The sequence below is a fragment of the Anomalospiza imberbis genome, chromosome 12 (assembly GCF_031753505.1).
Source record: "Anomalospiza imberbis isolate Cuckoo-Finch-1a 21T00152 chromosome 12, ASM3175350v1, whole genome shotgun sequence".
Lineage (NCBI taxonomy): Eukaryota > Metazoa > Chordata > Aves > Passeriformes > Viduidae > Anomalospiza > Anomalospiza imberbis.
The window spans coordinates 7,488,297-7,508,087 of record NC_089692.1 but is presented as its reverse complement, the minus strand read 5'-3'; the positions used below and the strand labels follow the sequence as shown (position 1 = coordinate 7,508,087).

The following is a 19,791-nucleotide window of genomic DNA, read 5'->3' as shown; positions in this document are numbered from 1 at the left end:
AGTATTTTAATAAATTATTGAATGTTGCCAGAAGGCAGAGTTATAGTTGGGTGAGTCCTGAAATTAGATCATCATCCTAAATTATTGATTTAAAACATTACAGAAAAATAATTCTTAGTATTCTGACAGTGGTTTCTCAAGCTTCAGTTCAGGCAGAATTATGATGATAAAATCCATAAGATCTGATACAGTGCAGTCTCTTGAGAAAAGTAAGAAGAGACATTTTTAAATTCCTCAATTTGATTTTGTAATAAAAATAAACTTTTCAAACTGACACAAGTCCAGCAAAGTACTTTTAAAATGTGTAAAGCAGACACTTAATAAATTATGTCCAGATTTCATAAAATTACCAGAATAATTAATCTAATGTAAGAGTGTGGACCTTTTATACTTGCCTAGCACATTAATCCAAAGGAGCTTGTGAAGAGGTGAGCACTTTTAATGGGATTATTCCTTTGTTATCATACAAATAATAGCTCTACTAAAAGTGTGCTAAATTATTTTTAGTTTCCATTGTAACTTCGTAGCAGATATATGAAGTCAATCATTAAAGGAAAATACCATCTCTAAGCCCAAATACTAGCAATTGCAGCTTACATCCATGTTTTCGACATAAGTCATCAATTGAGAACAGGTTCTCAATGTAGCTGAGAATTTCCAGCAGTAAATCTTAACAAAAACAGCAGGGGGTGGGGGGGGTGGGGAAGAAAATGGAAGAAAAGAAAAAAATATGTATGCAGAAAATCACAAAACAGTGAGGTGAGGCATGAGCCAATATGGCACTGGCTGCACCTTCAGACAGAATGTGCAAGGAAAGGCAGTGCTGGCCAACCTGCCTCTGGAAGCACTGGAAAGGAAAAGCCACAGAGTACAAGTGTCCCCTGTCCTTCTCTTTTACCATGTTTTCAATAAAGCCTGAGAGGTGTAGGAATGGGGAGGGGAATATCTTGTTTTGTGTCCCAGAGGTGGTTGGTAACGAGCTATGGCAAAGGGGCAGCAAACTGGGTTCTAGAGCCCAAGAGTGGGATCCATCTGCCCTGACCTCCATCACCCCACCTGAGCAGGGCTCCCAGAGTCCTTGGCAGATGCACACAGCCCCGGTGTGCAGGGCTCGGTGTCGGCCCCGGGCAGATGCACACAGCCCCGGTGTGCAGGGCTCGGTGTCGGCCCCGGGCAGGTGCACACAGCCCCGGTGTGCAGGGCTCGGTGTCAGCCCCGGTGTGCAGGGCTCGGTGTCAGCCCCGGGCAGGTGCACACAGCCCCGGTGTGCAGGGCTCGGTGTCGGTCCCTAGCAGATGCACACAGCCCCAGTGTGCAGGGCTCGGTGTCGGTCCCGGGCAGATGCACACAGCCCCGGTGTGCAGGGCTCGGTGTCAGCCCCGGGCAGGTGCACACAGCCCCGGTGTGCAGGGCTCGGTGTCAGCCCCGGGCAGGTGCACACAGCCCCGGTGTGCAGGGCTCGGTGTCAGCCCCGGGCAGGTGCACACAGCCCCGGTGTGCAGGGCTCGGTGTCAGCCCCGGGCAGATGCACACAGCCCCGGTGTGCAGGGCTCGGTGTCAGCCCCGGGCAGGTGCACACAGCCCCGGTGTGCAGGGCTCGGTGTCAGCCCCGGGCAGATGCACACAGCCCCGGTGTGCAGGGCTCGGTGTCAGCCCCGGGCGGATGCACACAGCCCCGGTGTGCAGGGCTCGGTGTCAGTCCCGGGCAGATGCACACAGCCCCGGTGTGCAGGGCTCGGTGTCAGCCCCGGTGTGCAGGGCTCGGTGTCAGCCCCGGGCAGGTGCACACAGCCCCGGTGTGCAGGGCTCGGTGTCGGTCCCTAGCAGATGCACACAGCCCCGGTGTGCAGGGCTCGGTGTCAGTCCCGGGCAGATGCACACAGCCCCGGTGTGCAGGGCTCGGTGTCAGCCCCGGGCAGGTGCACACAGCCCCGGTGTGCAGGGCTCGGTGTCGGTCCCGGGCAGGTGCACACAGCCCCGGTGTGCAGGGCTCGGTGTCAGCCCCGGGCAGGTGCACACGGCCCCGGTGTGCAGGGCTCGGTGTCAGCCCCGGGCAGGTGCACACAGCCCCGGTGTGCAGGGCTCGGTGTCAGCCCCGGGCAGATGCACACGGCCCCGGTGTGCAGGGCTCGGTGTCAGCCCTGGGCAGGTGCACACAGCCCCGGTGTGCAGGGCTCGGTGTCGGTCCCTAGCAGATGCACACAGCCCCGGTGTGCAGGGCTCGGTGTCAGCCCCGGGCAGGTGCACACAGCCCCGGTGTGCAGGGCTCGGTGTCGGCCCCGGGCAGGGCTCTGCTGTGCCCTGGCAGGGCGGGACAGGAGGTCGGGAGCGGTGCTCACACAGCCCCGGCTGCGGCGGGCTGAGCGCAGCAACGCGCAGGAGAGCCCGTGGGCAGCGGAGCAGCGCCTCAGCCTCCACCTGGGCACATCGCTTCTCTGGCTACACAATGGCTGTCTAAGAATTGTTAAAGTCTCAAATGGCCTTTGCAGCATGCTTAAGTGACTTGGTTTCATATCTCAAAATTTTCAGAAGAATTTTGAGAATTCCAATACAGCCATTGAAGAATTTCAAAAGCCTTTTGATGTGTAAATGTAATTTTAACTGAATTACAATCTTGCACGAGTTTCCTTCTCCAGCAAAATAAATTATTTACTTGCTCTTTAAATACCATCTCAATCTTCTAATTTCCTTGCTGCATGTGTTCTAACACATATGCTACTTTCCCTTGGATTAGATTTCTGCTTTTAGAAGTATAAAGATTAGTTTAAATTCACTAATTCTTCCTACACAGCCAGCTTACTTCTTTCTCGTTTCCATTTTTATTCAAATTACTCCTGACTTCATGGTTTGTGTCTTCCATAACACAGCTATGGTTCAGTAATTAGCTTTCATTCTGAAGCAATAAATTTTAATTTCCTTATTTTACTTCAGAGCTTTTCTGACTAGACTCCTTCCCCTATATTTTAACATTGTTTTTATGAATTAGAAAGAAAGGAAAGAGAACAGTCAAAATACTTTAAAAATTATTTCAGTACATGTATGCATTCTTTATATCTCTTTCTAGAGAAACAGACTTCACATTCAGCACAGCTTCTTGGGGGTTTCTTCACCAAGTGTGTTGCTTTGTAGTGTTTTCCCAAAGGGAGGAGAAATACAGTAAATTTGTAAGTAAAGATTGTTTTAGGGAACAGGGAGAAGTGAAACGGATACCCAAGACAAATGTCAGGTAGTGCTCCACATGGACATCTAATGAGAAAATCTAAGTTTAAAAGTGTTGTGAATTGGGAACTACATTTATGTGTAAGGGAAGAAGAAAACATCTTATTCAAGATTTGCTAAGAAAGAAAACTCTCTGTATTTCTTCTCCTAAAGACATTGATCCCTCTTTTCTAATAGATCTATATGCGATTTCTGGACTATCAAATGGAGCATTCCAATGAATGCAAAAGGAACTTTGTAGCTGTGTATGATGGGAGCAGCTCCATTGAAAACCTGAAGGCCAAGTTCTGCAGCACAGTGGCCAACGATGTGACGCTGCAGACAGGGACAGGGGTGGTGCGGATGTGGGCGGATGAAGGCAGCAGACTGAGCAGATTCAGAATGCTCTTCACTTCCTTTGTGGATCGTAAGTAGATCTAAAAGTGCCCATTCTTCTGGTACTGAGGTACTTCAAGTATTTTAGGGAAAGCATCAGCTGTATTTTGAGCAGCTGGAATAGATGACAAAGGTTGTTTCTGTTTCCTTCACATACTAGCAGGTAAATTAAATAATTGCTTTATTACATTTCTAACATAGCTCCTGAAGAAAAGCTTTCCTCCATTCTTAAAAGGCTTATTTTCCACTTGAATTCAGCAATAGTGCCCTAGGCTACATCCTTCTCACAAAGGCACATCCTTCCCTACAAATGAGCACAGACTTCAAAAAGACAGCAGTGGGACTGAAGTGTGCTCTCCCACTAGCACCCAGTTCCCTGCCAGACACCACAACAGGCTCTTCTTAAGGCCACACTGGATGTTCAGAAGAGTAGAAAACATGCCTGATGCTGTAAAGTCTTGCTCTCCTTCCTAAACACAGCTCTATCTTCAGTTGTGGGTCTGGAACTCCAGCCCTCCAGCCAAGCTGCTCCCTTATCCTCAGCTGCATTTGGCTCTAATGGACCCCACATGTGCTCCCTCAGCAAAGCCCTGTGGTGCTGCACAACCATAGATAAGTAGTTAAATTCAAATTTATTCAAGAAGGCTCTAATTAAAGCTGAGTTGTAAATGCCATCTGGATTTTTGTTTGGATACCATAGCCTGGGTTAGAGATAGTCTTTATTCTCATCATAAATTAAGATGTTTCTTGAAAGCAGATTTTTTTTGTGAGATTTTTTTCTTCTAAGAGTGTTGTACCTGAATGGAATTTTGTTGCCTCACATATTTACAGAATATGCCTTACATATTCACATTGCAGAACCATTGCAGTGCCATTTATATGGCACTAAAGCAGACTGAGTTCAGAACTGCAGAGCAGATCTGAGATACATGGGGAGAGATGAATGAAATGTTCCCATTTCAGGAAATCAGACCTATGCTTGTGCTAAAGGTTTTCAAAAAGTTCTGCTTGAAGAATAAATAGTACAGATTAGCTGACAAAAAATGACTTTCCTGACAGAACATGTCTGTAGCCAGTCCTGAACAAGATCCTGGTCACTAACTTGCATGAAGTTCAGGTTACAGGTAACAGGTAACTTTTATGTTCTGTTCCTTAATACAGTAAATTTTAACATAGTAGAAAAGCTACTTTTTATAAAACAACCTTTCTAAAATAACAGATATGTATAAGAGAAATAGATTCTGGCTTACTTTGAGTACATGGTAGTAAGGAACAGTTGCATGCTTCAAGCTAGTCTATTGCTTAACCTACAAGAAGCATTCAATAAGCTTTAGATATTGAGAATTTAAATAAATGTCAGGTTTAAGTACAGCTTGCAAAAATTGATAACTGCTTTTTTACTAGCTTTCATTTCAATACAATTATTAACATTGGTGATAGTGCAAGGTATTCCAGCTTTCAATGTAGAAAATGCTATGAATTTTGCCAGGGAAATTATCTATTTATATTATAATTATTGGAGTGGGTTTTTTGTTGTTGTTGAGTCTGGATTTTTTGGGGGGTTGTGGGGGATTTTCAATGCAAGAGGTTGAAATACTAAATACTCCTAAATGTAGATAACTTTCCAAGTTTATGAGTTTAAAGCAACTCAAAAGTCATTGGCAGAAGAACATCTGCAAAGGTATGTGGTTATTGTTATTTACCTGAGATACTCCCTTTCTTGAATAGGGTCATTGAAAAGTATGTGCCTGTAAAGTGTTTCAAGTATTTTTATATAATCTAGTCATAAGCAATTTTTCTAACTGAAAAAAAATGTGAATCAGAGTTTATCTTATTTTCAGATTGTTAAGCTATCTTTCTCTTCTACTTTGCTAATGATTTGTAATTACATTAAGCCAACCATGAAAATGATCAATATTTCTCTAAAGATTTCCATAAATGAACTAATAGTGCATGACAGTCACCTAACACACACCTAGCACTGCTTGCAGGTTAGACTAAGTAATTCAGCTATCAGCAATGTGAAAAATCAATGTATTTGATTCCTGGCTTGATTCAGTAGATGAGTAATGCTGGATACAAAGAGCACTGTGAGCATTGCACCACTTTTGGGCAGCTGTTATGAGAAGAGTCCAGCTATGACCTTGAAGTCCTAGGCTGGAATTGATCAACCATTGAGACTTTTGGACTTCAAACTCCCCAAATAACAAACAAAAGGAAAATAAGTCAATTTGTCCCATCTCCATGAAGTGTGAACCAAAGCCATGCCCACAAAAATGTAAAGGGACTGCCCAAACATGTAAAATAGAGACTGTACTGGCAGATGGAGAAGCAACAGCAGAATGCATCAACCAAATACAGAGCTGTAGAAACAATTCACCTGTTAAGGGAAATGAGAATAGATTTACATATTGCCAGATTGCCAGGGTTAAGCAGTAACGGCAAATACAAAAGCTTAAATTCAATGAGTGGAGGTTATCCAACTTCAGGGGAGTAAGCCATGTCTTTCCATGGCTTACATGACAATACATATTTAATTTAGGAATGCAAAATCAAAATTAAATGTTTGAATGTTCTTTTTTTCTTAGGCATAACTCCTGTTTTTTTCATTGAGATTCTCAAGCCTAACAGAATGACTAAGTGAGAAATGCAGTGTTCAGGAGCAGTCATTCCCTCTGCTCTACCCTTTGGGTTTCCTGTTATGTTTCAGAGAATCCAGACTGCTCAAGAACACATTCTTTCTGTGAAACCAAATAGTAGAATGCCTATCACACATCTTTGCTGTTTGGTATATAACTGACTCCACTAATAACAGACATTTCCATCATAAAAATACCACATTACTGAAACAAAGGGAAAACCAATTTCTTGTCCAGTGCCCTGAATTTATAAATAATTCCCTACGTATATGATACAACACCCTGAAAAGAATTATTACTACTTTCTAATATCTTTTTTTCTTATGTCAAGGAGCTGTAACAAGTATTCACAAAAACATGGGGCAGCCTTCTAGTTAATTTCTTTCTTCAAATTTCTGCCTATATATAGATAGATACACAAAGAGCTACACTGTACTCTCTCAATCCCTGCATTAGCTCTAATAGGAGGATCCAGGAGCTTTTGATTCACTAGCAGGAATGACTTAGATGCCTCTAGTTATTGAAATCTCCTGCAATTACTGAAACAGTCCTCCACAAGCTGAAATCTGATTTGCCTTAAGATAGTAATGGGCTCTAAAATACAGATGTTCAGGGACTGCTTCACAACATCTATACAGCAGATGCTCCACAGAATAAATATATAATTGGTAGTGAGCATGTGATTTTTAAGTATTAAGTTTTTAAAGACACGAAAACCTTCTTCCATCATCTGTGTTTGGTGACCGTCTCTATTTGCTCCCTACCCCTTTGGAGCAAGAATAGGTTTTGTAACACTGATAATACTGAAATTGCTGAAAGCAATTACATGGAGAGAGAAAAGCATCAGATAGTGACGTGCAAGAGAAATTATTGTGTTTGAAACAGAGAGGAAGAACGCATGTTAAAAACCTCAGATATAGGAACTTAATAGTTTTATTGCAAGGCATCAATTACTGAAAATTCTGAATGTTTTCTTTCTCTTCTCTCCTGCAGCTCCCTGCTCAGGCAACACTTACTTCTGCCATAGCAACATGTGCATCAATAATTCTTTAGTCTGCAATGGCATTCAGAACTGTGCATACCCTTGGGATGAGAATCACTGCAGAGGTGAATATAGTGCAAACCACAGCCTTTATGAGCTAGGCTGGTCAGTTTGCCTTTCAAGAAAGTCATGAAATGTCTTTTTCCTGGAAATATGCTGAAGACAGCTATTCTACTAATCTCAGGAAGGTGTTCCAAATTTTTTATTTAAACTCAGGACACATGTAAGCATCCTGAATATTGATCTTACTGCTTTTAACTAAATTTCTTCCTCTTCAGCATATACTCTCTATTTTAAAAGGATATCCACTTGATAAGAACTAGAATGTAGTATTTTTGAGGCTGCATCCTATCCATTGCTAAACTTTAATGAAGCAAGGATTTTAGGGATGGGTAATACCTTTTAGAGATAAAACTAAAGAGCTGAAAAAACACAGAACTAAGTTTTCAAGCACAAAAAGCCTCTCAGGGTTGAAATAGAAGCAATACTCCTCAAAGACAATTTAAAAACATTTGTTGAGGGTTGTAAATCACAGGCTATTTGAGGATAAATTCAATTGCTGTATATAGTGTGAGAAAGGATGGGACTAAGGAGGAATTATTAGGGAACTTGAAATAAATTCTTATGGAATACAGACACATGTAAATTACTGCTTCTAGAACATGGGTTGGGAGTATTATTTCAATCATCACAACTACAGTAAAGACTTGTTTCAATATCAGGCTTTGTAGGAAAAATTCTCATAATTTGAAGAAATTGTTATTCTCTGAAAGCACAGACATTCTCCCGTGCTTCAAGAGCAGCTCAGTTGTCAGAGTTAGAACAAAACCAGTCTAAGGTCAACAATTTTTCTTGCTAAAGAAAACAATAGAACAAAAACACTTGAGGTTGCTTGCTTAGGGTTTTTTGACAAATAGAATGGCAACAATAGGTCTGAACACAAAACTCCAGAAGATTTAAATATGTATTCCATTTCAAAGAGAAACTGACCCTGCAGAAAAGGTCAAAACCTTCTCTACAGAAAGTCTTGAAAGAAAATTTCTTTTCAATGCAAAAATCCTGCTTGCATTTTTTTAAGTAAACAGACATTAAAAAAACCCTACTTGTTAATTGCATTTTGGGTAAATAAAGAAATTCACACCATTAATAGATATTCTAATGTAAGGCATACTGTGGAAGTTTTCCAGTCAACAAAACTGGTCCATAACTCCCAAGTTTGCAATGTAAAACGAAGCCTCCTCTAAACAATCCTTACCTTTGATAATACTCAATATTCCCTCTTAAGTTTAATTTCTAGATCTCTTTTCCATCTTTACCAGCTGTTTTCTAGACTCTCCCCTAGAATTCACACTTCACTAATGTACTGCAGTATTAAAAAACTTAATTCCATAAAAACTGTGACTTCCCCAATATTTGTAAATTGCTGGATCTGGTGTTAAATAACCAATCATGTTTTATGTTGAATGCAATCTAAATTCTGCTGTAATACTTGCACAGCAGAAATTAAGAGACAGCTGAAGACTAGATCCACATTGCCAGCTAAGGGAGACTGATGCAACCAAATAAGCAATTCTTAGCCTTAGAAAGAGAGCTGCTCACAATTGTGCTCAGTTCCTGCAGGCACCCAGAGTTCTCATTTAGTCCATATCAATAGCTACATAAATCTGAGCATATTGTGACCTACTTATGCCTAAGCCCTGTAACACAAAAATTGATAGAGAAGTCAGTTGTGTGCAGTTTATTTTAAGAGACTGGCAAAGACATCCCCTTTTGCAAAGCAACTTTTTGATTAAAATATCTGCCAAGAATTAAGAAACCTAGATGCAGACAAGAGAACTGCCATAGCAGTGAAATTCCTAGCTCCCACCATGGATGGCACCACTGCGATCTAAGATAGGCAGGACAAGGGGAAATATCTTCCTTCACTCCAAAGGTGAAAAGTAGCTCAAAGGAAACAGCCCAAGTTCTGAAGCAGAAATGTAATTTCTTATTAGCCAACTCCTTGGGAGTCTCTGCTCACCATAAGGATTGTTTCAAATAACACATGATGGTGTATAACTCTCCCCATGCACTGTGTGTGGTATTCAGGTACATAGCACACATATTCAGATGCCAGGAGCCAGATATCTGAAAATATTATGCAAGATTTAGGCTACTGCATTTTCTTCTTCATAGTCTTAAATACTTCTCTCCTACTAGCCAGTGTTGCAGTGTAGAAATCTCTCAGTCCTGCAGGACAAGAACATTAGTGGAACAGAAATCCAACTGGAAAACTTTAATCTTCAAATAAGAATTTTAAATATGGAAAACCATCTTGTTCTGATGCTGCCATCTTGTGTGTTTTCACATGAAGTACTAGCCAAAATTGCCAGATGATCTGGGTTGGTTGGTGTATCCCCCCACCTTTTTTTTTTTTCAAGTAACTACCTCATTGGACTCTTAGAACTGGAATAGAGCTTGCTAAAGCTCCCTGTGATTAATTAGGTATAACTGACTTACACAATAGACACAGCCATTACATTTCCAAGAGATGTGAAAACAGTACAGCCATTCTTATATCTGATATTTCACTTCTAAAGAAGACCTAGACAATTTTAAATCTAGGTTTTCTTCCACTGACATCACTGGGAATGTTTACCAGCAGGAGCAAACCATGGTAAGAGAAACATCATCTGTAGCTGAATTTAACCTATTTAAGGTTAATTTAAGCCTATTTAACTCATGGATTTAGGAATATAGACATCAGTAAAGGTTCAGGATGAGAGGCTCATCCCAGCTGAGTCAGTAAGCACTGGTTCACAGAGTTGCACCTGCCACTGAATTATCATATTGTAGCCACTAATGACAGGGAATTAGACAAATCCCATTGACATACAGGTCTAGCGTCCAGTCCCATTAAGTAATTTTATCACTTGCGTGGCAATCACAATAGTCTTGCTTTGTTTAAATACATTATCAAAAGTGTAGAAACTCATAAATGTCTTGTCATAATCATTTTATCTTTGTAGAAAAGAAAAAAACTGGATTGTTTGAACAAATCACCAAAACCCATGGAACAATCATTGGCATCACAACAGGGATAGTTTTAGTTCTTCTCATTATTTCAATTCTAGTGCAAGTAAAGCAGCCTCGCAAAAAGGTTATGGCTTGCAAGACCGCCTTCAATAAAACTGGTTTCCAGGAAGTTTTTGATCCTCCTCACTATGAACTGTTCTCACTAAGGGACAAAGAAATTTCTGCAGATTTGGCAGATTTATCAGAGGAACTTGAAAACTATCAGAAACTGCGCCGCCCTTCAACAGCTTCCAGATGCATTCACGACCACCACTGTGGCTCCCAGGCCTCCAACATCAAACAGAGCAGGAGCAACCTGAGCTCCATGGAACTGCCCTTCCGCAATGACTTTGCGCAGCCCCAGCCCATGAAAACATTTAACAGCACATTCAAGAAAAGCACTTACACTTTCAAGCAAGCTCACGACTGCCCCGAGCAGGTGATAGAAGACAGGGTGATGGAAGAGATTCCATGTGAAATTTATGTCAGAGGAAGGGAAGATACAGCACAAGGTTCATTATCTATTGACTTCTAACTTTCTGCTAAGGTGGTATCAGTGTATATACAAAATGCTCGTGTACAATGACAGTGTATATATTAAAAGTGTACCATACGCAGCGTGTGAGGTGCACACACTTTTAGCTTATTATACTTCATTTCAAAAAACAAAGCCAATCTTCATAATTAATTCTTGCTGAAAAAGTGGTGGATTTCCTCCAATCTTTCCAAGCTACCTATCTAGTGGAGGAGTAAGACAGAGACTTTGCATGGAAATAAGATAGGATGGTGGAAGAAAAAACCCTACAGCTACTAATCGTTGAACACTGAAAGCAATGACTACTATTCTCTTCTTCATACCATTTACTCTTCTTTAGATGTCTGCTTTTCAAGACAATTTTAATACCTCACTTGCATAAATAAAAGTAGTTAAGTGCACCACGTGTATGTCAACATAGGTGTCTTATTGTATCTGTCAAACTGAAAGTAGAGTTAGTTAAGTGCCAGTTAAGATTCATGAATTATGTTACAACCATCTGTTTCACTTGCCTTTAATTATCATTTCCACACTCTATGCTTTGTGAGAAATAAGTGAAAAGATTTACTGCCTTTTAACAATATCAACTTATATTAATTTTAGTACATTTGGAAATATCTTTGCAGCTTTCAGTTAAAACACAAGTGAGTAGTCTTTTTATTCTAGATGCAGACTTTTACAACAGTTTTCTTTCAAGAAGGTTTAGGATTTTAAAATATTCTGCCATATATTATAGCTCCATATGGCACACTGATTTCACAGCTCTGTACTTAGGAAACAATTTTGTTCCTGAGTTTTCCAAGTATTTACATAAATAGACTGTACTGTACATTTGTCTCTTAAAATAGCTTTTTACTCCTTGTTGCAGCCAATCTTCCCTACTGAAATCAGCAATGATACTTTTAGCTCATGTCCTACTTGCCTGAAGAGAACTGCTCTGAGGTCTGTGTGATTACTGGGTATATGAAGGTACTGGAAACAAAGAAAGCACAAAGCAACTCTAATTAACCCCTATGGAATCCCTCTTGTGCCCCTTGTTTCCACTTGCAAAATTGCACATTTCATACCTTTTTAAATGGTGGTTTGGACCTAATTTAAAATTTTTTACAATATATAAGAAAATTTTTAAAATATATTCTCATTGTGGTTTTTAAGCTTTTTATATAGTTTGATACTGTACAGCCTATTTCTTAAATCCAAATCTAGCACCTGGACAGCAGGCTTCTTTCAGGGCCCCTCTTAGCAGTTCTGAATAACCTGCAGTTGTTGCTGCACACATCACAATTTGCCAAAAATGCTTGTCATGACTTCCACATTAGCCTACACTTTCTTCCCTGGGTAGTTGGAGCTTTGGGTATTTTGTTTACAGGCAACCTTTGACTAAAGCTGATCCCCCAGCTAGCACTGGGCATAGCCTTTATTTACAGATGGATGTCAAACGATAGTGTTTGTTGTGCTTGGTGTAGTACAAAAAAGCCCCCAAAACAGCTTAACCTATGACCCTTGCAACTGAAAAATCATTTCTTTGAAATAAAGATGAACAACAGCTGTAATCACAGATTTTACTAGAATGATAAAGATTTTTTTTTTAAATGCTTAAAATGTACAACATTTAAGGGGAAAAAAGAAAGGGGAATTGAGTTTCTTCAGCACTCCCCAACTTCAAAATTAACCCTGTCTCCTGTTTAAAAAGAACTTAATCAGCTCTTACCTTAGACCCAACAAGGCTGGATGTACCCTGGTGCCAGTTTTTGTGCTGGTCCCAGATTGTATTTCAATTTGAAAGAATGAAAATGGGCTTTATTTTTAGATGCACTACATGCAGAAAATAAATTTTTAAAAAATCTAGTTAATTGTTACTTGAAAATTTGTGAATATTTATTGAAAACATTTGGCAGATTTTATTTACTTCTCATTGATTTCAGGATGAAATATCTCACCATGGCCTATAGGACACACCATGCTATTTGTGCCAGTTTGTTAGTTCCAGATTCTTTCAACAATTAATATGTGGTTTTACACGGGTCATTCTAATCCATATAACTCTTGCAAATGTTAGGTTTGCATGACTGAGTTTTCTTTTTTAGGTGTATTTATCCGTGTGCTAAAAATAATATGATCCCTACTCTTCCCCAGGTTACGTTGCCTTTGAACAGTAAAGCTGTACTAATAAAACAAATAGGAAGCCTGCAGAGCCCAAGTCTGTGGAGAAGAGGGAAATTGAAGTTCCCAAATGGCTTGAGTAATATTTCAGTCTCTGTCGTAGCCTTGTGATTACATGGTCAGAGCACAGCTGCCTTTGGCTACCCCAGAGCACACCAGAGCTCCCACAAGCAGTCCTGGCTGCTGAGCATAACTGGTTCCAATATCCCGTGGTGTGTTTGAAAAGCAATCTGCCTACACAGCCCATGGCAGGGTGGGCTTCAGTTACTGAGCTGTGCTTTAAGAAATGAGTCAGAACTATTAGAGCCATACTTCCACTTGCAGTATAATCAACTACCCTTCACTGCAGAGAGAAACTAACTGGGTAGACTGCTGGGTATCACAGTACAGAAAGCTAACACATCTAGCAAAAGAATCTGGCATTGGTTTGCAGTCTCAGTCCTGTTGAAGCTGATGTTGTGGTCTTTAAACTTTTTTTGGGCATTAGTGAAAAATATCACATTTCATATTAGTGCAGTATCTAAGTACCACTAGGATATTTCCACTGTGCCCATCTTAAATTCATACATTTCTAGGAGCATCCTGATTTGCACTCCATTGTACCCACATCTGCAATTCCCTCTGCTAGCGCTGAATGCTCCTCAGCAATGACACACTCACTAGACACACACTGACCAGGACAAGACCAACAGCATTAACTACTTTTTGGGATTTCTAACTCATTTTTACCTTTTATCATAGTAGCTTAGACTATATGAACAAACTCTAACACGAAGAATGAATTCTGATGAAAATTGTACAAGTAAACCTCCAGCCAACATGAAAATAAAAGTGGCTGTGATTCACAACTCCTGCAAGTTCTCTGAGGAGATGTCTGCATTTACAGAGATGATGGCAGTGGCACAGGAAACTCAGCTTCAGTGCTGTTCCTGACTCCTCAGTGATCACAGAAATACCAATGTGTACTTAAAATGCATGGGATTCTCTTGTCTGCTATAGACAAGATGACCTCACAGTATCTACAAATCTCAATGGCATATTGCAATAATGACTGTCTGTTTTTACTAAACCAGTACTAAGGGTTATGAAAAGAACTGTCATTGATTTACAAGAAAAGGTGCTTGTCATGTGAACAATTCACAGAATCTTTATGTCATTAAAATATGCCTTGCTTTGTTTTTCACTTGGTACAAAGAATTCTGTGCATTAGCAGAAAACCTGTTGAATGAGGGGAAAAGGTTTGTCTTATTTGTAAAACAATTTTATCCCTAAATAAGTTTTTATATCATTGAACACAACATTTAATTTTCCAAACTATTAAAGTACTGTCCTTTAGCTGAAAGGATATCAACAGCACAAGTAGTAAAAAAAAAAGATTAATTTTTTTTTTTTTTTTAATATTTAGCACATATCCTTAGGAAGATGAGTAAATTACTGCTTGAAGTGGAACAACTGAATTCATGTGGATGTACCAAGCCACAGCTACATTCTGAGCTTCCTGTATGCTTGGGCTCTGAATATCTGTTCACACCAAAACTCAGTCAAGTCCATTTACTTTTGCATGTCCTTATTTCCAAGTTAACATGTAAGCCCTATGATTTCTCAGGTCTGTAGACTGTTTATCAACAAGATTCCTAATCCATGCCAGCCTAAAAGATTAAGCTGATTTTACACTGAGATCACACCGCTAAAACTGAATATTAATTACAATAGGAGAAAAGATTTTAAAACCAAAAACCTGGATGAGTTGATTCATGCTTTGAAAATTAGTATTTACAGCACCCATCTCAATTTAACAATATAAAAGCTACTATTTTTGGAACTGCAAAAATCATTCCTGTGATATCTAATAAACATCTCTGTACAGATTCAATCCCCTTTGTAAATGCTTAAATCACATGTCAGCATGCTGTAATATTCTGTGACACCATGGAACTGCAAGTTTATTTTCATATTCAAATTCCTTTGCTGCACTGCATTTTACACAATCAGCTTAACAAAAACTCTTTTCCATCTGTTTCATGGGTCAACTACAGTAATTTCTGAATGGTCAACTTGTTCCCTCTTATCTCACTAGTGAAGATAATCTACCATATACCAGATAAAACAGCTTAGTTTTTATAAGTCTGTTCTTACAGAGCCAGGCTCAGGGAGAAACAAAAAATTTGATGTCTTTGTACCTCTTTCCACTAACATCTCATAATTTATGGTAATAACTTGTATACTGGAGAAACCTCAAAAAACACTTCATGCCAAACTCTGTACAAGAACGAAGTATTGTGATAGACCAAATAACAGGTACCTAAGACCTACATACTCAAAAATACAAAATAATTTCCTGGTTTGGAATCTGTATCATTCCTTCTGAAAAATGCAATTATGTCAGCGCTTTTAAAAGATGCACATCACATCATTTTCCCCAAATAATTACTTCTCATCCCAAACACAGATCTCCTACACATCTTTGACGTGCTAAAACTTATTTCAATATTTTATTAATTCATATATAGAACTATATGCATATTACAACTTATAACTAGCCTCAAAGTTCATTATCACCTACATAAAATTGCTTCTGTGTTCCTTCCAAATGTTATTTAGGAGCAAGGATTACACTGCAAAGCATTTATCACTGGAGCACAACATTTGAGAGTTTAAGCATTACGTTAATTTCTGAGACTGTACTGCAGCTTATTTTCCACCAGAGAAGTGAGAGACTACAAAGAAAACTCAAAGCTCACAGGATTATCTGCTTAACCTCAAATGAATATGGCTAAACTGGAACAAAGTACATCAGTGTTCTAATACTCAAGGTTTAGTATTTCATGGGGATGTAATATCAGCATTAAATGGGCCTGTGGTTTTTTGTGAGCAGATTTAGTTTGCCCCAGGTTTGCTCATAACACATCTGTAGTAACTGCTACATTCACCTGTGAAAAACACAGGAATCTAGGGCTAAAACTATTTGCAGAAACAGGAGTTGACAATTAAAGAATTCTTTGTTTAAAATAAAAAAGGAGAAACAAACAAATATTAATCACTGGACATTTCTGATACAATGTTAAACTCATCTCCCCGATGCACTTGAATAACCCTCAAGATAGTAAAGTCCATCATTCTACCTAACTAATATTTTAAGTTCCCTCACTTCAGTAAGCACCTTCAAATACTCCTAATAATTTGGAAAAAGCCAACTGTTAGGACTGAGTTTACTGGCTAGCCTTCTCAGCTACTACTGATTATTATAGAAGAAGATGTTTCAGTGGTTAATGGAGGTGAAAAAGGCAGGAAAATACTCTTGAAAGCAATTATAAGATAAAAAATTCCTAGGAAGACAAGTCAATAAATCCCAAGTCTCTTAACCATTGTAATCAATCTTCTGTTTGTAAAGAACAAACAGCCAAGGTACATAAGGAATACCACTCATTACTGGCTCTTCACTGTATTTTTAATAACCCAACAGAGCAATTGAAGGCCTGAGGCCAAGTCAAATAATTTTAATTTTTCTCTAGTAATGAAAAACAAAGAGATCTAGTAGCATGAAGATGTTTGCTTTTCACTTACCAGAGGCGAAAGATTCTGTACAGGCCATTTAATCTTCTGCCATCATTAAATGTTATCTTTAACAGTAAAGGGAATTCTGGAATATAAAAAAACAGCACAAAATATCTATGTATAATTCAAGTGTATAGTAAACAAACCAAAAGCTACAGACACTTAAAATAATCTCATATACTAGGTAACTCTTTTTTTAGAGCTCTTTGTGACTCCTAAGGTTATCACATTCTCCCAGACATTTCTGCATTCTGTCTGTTCAAATAGATTTGAACACAAGCTCTCAAATCTGTTCAAGAGAAGTAGGAATAAAAGAAAACTAAGTTCTTTGCCTTTAAGATCCAGAACTATTAAAGCTTCACTCTACTGCACTTTCCTCACAGAGTAGAAGCAAGGACAGACATTAGCATAAGGAAAAGAAATCCTTTACTTGAGCTATCAGAATCCAAACATGACTTATGAATTGTTAGAACATACAGTTTGGTGTGCTTGATTGTTTTTTAAGTGTAGTTCCAACTGTCCTTCAATTGTTAACATCATAAGATAAAATGCTCTCTAAAGGAAATGTCGAATTTTGCCTACAAAAGAGCTAGAACAGGTAGATTTAAATATTACATGACCGTGTTTAAAATTAAGAAATACCTGGTGTAAATGACAATTTATAAAAGTATAAAAAGCTGCATTACATACATTCAAAGAATAGTTTCCATTACAAGTTGCCAGATGTGTGACATGAGGATTTAATGACATTTTAGCACCACCTCTAACATTACTGCAGCTGAGAAATACTAATGCTGAACAAGAGGGATAAAAAGCATAAACCCACTTCTTTTTCAGTACTCTCTCTTCCCATCAGGAACACAAGAAAAGGCTACCAACTGTTCTTTAGCAACAGTACCAAACAAGGAGCTCAAGGTAAGATGTAGCCCTCAAGGCTATGGGGAACACCAGCAAGAAGTAGAAAAAATAAAAGTTATTTCTACATTAATTTTCCTATTCCTAAATAGCTTGTGCATCATTTAAAAACAAACAAAAGTATGCAGAGTGATCATACAAGGACCACACCTACTGAGGGAAAAAGATGTAATCAAATTTAATTTTGTGTGAATCGGAACTGGAGGTCATGGCTTACTCTTGCCATAGGAGTGCACAGAAATTAATCTTGCCAAAAAACCCAAAAGATAAGAAATAGTCACTTCACACTCTGAGTGTAATGGAATATTATTTCTGTACAACTGCAAGAAACTGCAGCTTGTTTGGTTGCCTTGTTAAGTTACAAAGAACAGCTGACACCAACTGAAGGAAGTGGCAGAAAGCCAAGCCTGTCTCAAAGCAGAACCACTTGTCTCCTGTATATTTGAAGATGTAATAACCTGTCTCCTGCTTGCCTAACCATGGGGCTACCTTCCCCTCTTTCATCACGGCAGCACTTCCAGGACTGATGGGAGAATATTTGAAATGAATGACAATCCTACCTGTGGGCCCCAGGCCATTCTTAACAGAAATACCCAATGTGATATATCCACGGGGGGAAAAAAATACAGCTTTGATTCTCTTTCAGACAGGAGTCAAATTATAGGGTCGATTATAAAGTCCACCAGACTCAGTGTAAAAGCATCCCAAAAAACCATACACTCTCCTAAGGAGCAGGATCTGGATGCCCTATGAATAATAGACATTAGCTTCACTGAACGTACTGGAATACTTTCCTACACAAAAGTACACTCAAGCTGAAAGATTTCAAGCCAGAGCCAAACATCTTGAGTGCTATTTTGAAGGGTAATTCATTATGTTAGTGATCCTATTGATTAATAGCAAACCCCTCTTATTAACGTTAGATGTGCACATTGATTTTTTTTCTTTTTAAGGAAGACTTTGTATGAATATTAATGGGTAATGCCTAGAATTGAAGAACTGAAGGACAATTTAGCAAATTAAATTAAACTGGGTTTTCTGTTACTAGCAGCCAAGCTACATAAGCAAAATGCCACATCTGATCTAATGCTTATTTTTACTTTTTTTTAAAAGGATTTTGGAAGAAAATCTTTGTTACAACCTCTTATAGAAAGGGAAAAATTAGGTAGGAAAGTATAAACAAAGAAAGGTTAGGTTACAAAAGTATCAGAACTGATACACAACCACAGCCTAAAAAGGGCTGAAAAATTGAATTGTGGATGTAACCCAAGGCATAACTCATATGTCTCTCTAATGCCAATATAAAGCTGCAAATTGAAAATAGGTTTACTTTTCTAGAGCTCAGAAACAATACAGCATCATTGAAACACCCCAGTCTTCTAGTGCACGATTTGTTTCATTTATTACCAGTGAAGATTATCCCCCATCTATGGGTCTAATTTTCCTGACACCGCTGACTGCTTTCCACTGTAGCAGTCAGCTGCAGAGCTGCATCTCTCATGATCCTGATGGGGCATAAAGTAGATAAAGTATCAAGTTCCTCATTTCTACTGCAAAAAACCTCTTAAGCACCGACAAATCTGATTATTCAAGAATATTGTCCTCTTTAACCTGCTCCAGCAGCAAACATTTCAAAAAATAGCTAAACCTATTTTCTCCTCAGATGGGGCCATGTGTCTGGTAGTATCTGCACACAGCACATCTAAATAAATGTATCTTCATTAGTTTCATGTCAGTGTTAGCTCAAATAATAACAAAAGTACCTTCAGATTGAATATGCTGCCAAAGCCAGCCAGCTCTGCTTTTTCCTACAGTATTGTCATCCATTAAAGCTGTTGATTATGAAATTATTTTCTATCCCTGTCCTTCACACTATCTGACCAAGCCCAGACTACTGCTCTCTGCTGTCTGTATGCAGATAATAATTCATATTCCAACTCAAACAAACATAAGAAAGTACAATGTCGTGTTCCCGTAGCTATAATTTAGAATTCTGATCCATTAATATCTGTCACAAATAGGGGAGACAATTTACTAAACAGTTATCCAGCAACCCTATAAGAATGCACACATGTGATTTCAAACATGTATATTTTCATCTTGGACAACCTAAATTTAAAAAAGTAAGTCTAAAGGAGAGAAAGAAGGATATTGTGGAAAATATAACAGAGGAGTTAGATATTTCTTGTTTTATTAGCAGCTCACTATCAGCATAAAGATGAATAATGCATGACTATGTAGAAATTAGACGTTCAAACAACTGAAGAGAGAGGTAAGCTTGAATAACCCATCAC

The 19,791-nt window shown here is 39.0% G+C and overlaps 1 protein-coding gene and 1 long non-coding RNA gene across 4 annotated transcripts in view; one reads left to right on the top strand and one right to left on the bottom strand.

Moving 5' to 3' along the window:
• NETO2 (neuropilin and tolloid like 2) overlaps positions 1-12,712 on the top strand; it is a 31,826-nt gene extending 19,114 nt beyond the window's left edge. Inside the window, exons 7-9 of the mRNA XM_068202644.1 lie at positions 3,397-3,625; positions 7,227-7,340; positions 10,284-12,712. Coding sequence (XP_068058745.1) covers positions 3,397-3,625; positions 7,227-7,340; positions 10,284-10,864 — 924 coding nt within the window. The 3' untranslated portion in view covers positions 10,865-12,712. The remainder of the gene's footprint in view (positions 1-3,396; positions 3,626-7,226; positions 7,341-10,283) is intronic.
• The window catches only part of LOC137481137 (uncharacterized), a 115,032-nt gene that overhangs the window by 75,585 nt on the left and 19,656 nt on the right, over positions 1-19,791 (bottom strand). For all 3 annotated transcript variants that reach the window (XR_011003336.1, XR_011003335.1, XR_011003337.1), the window contains exon 3: positions 16,592-16,667. This is a non-coding gene — a long non-coding RNA (uncharacterized lncRNA). The remainder of the gene's footprint in view (positions 1-16,591; positions 16,668-19,791) is intronic.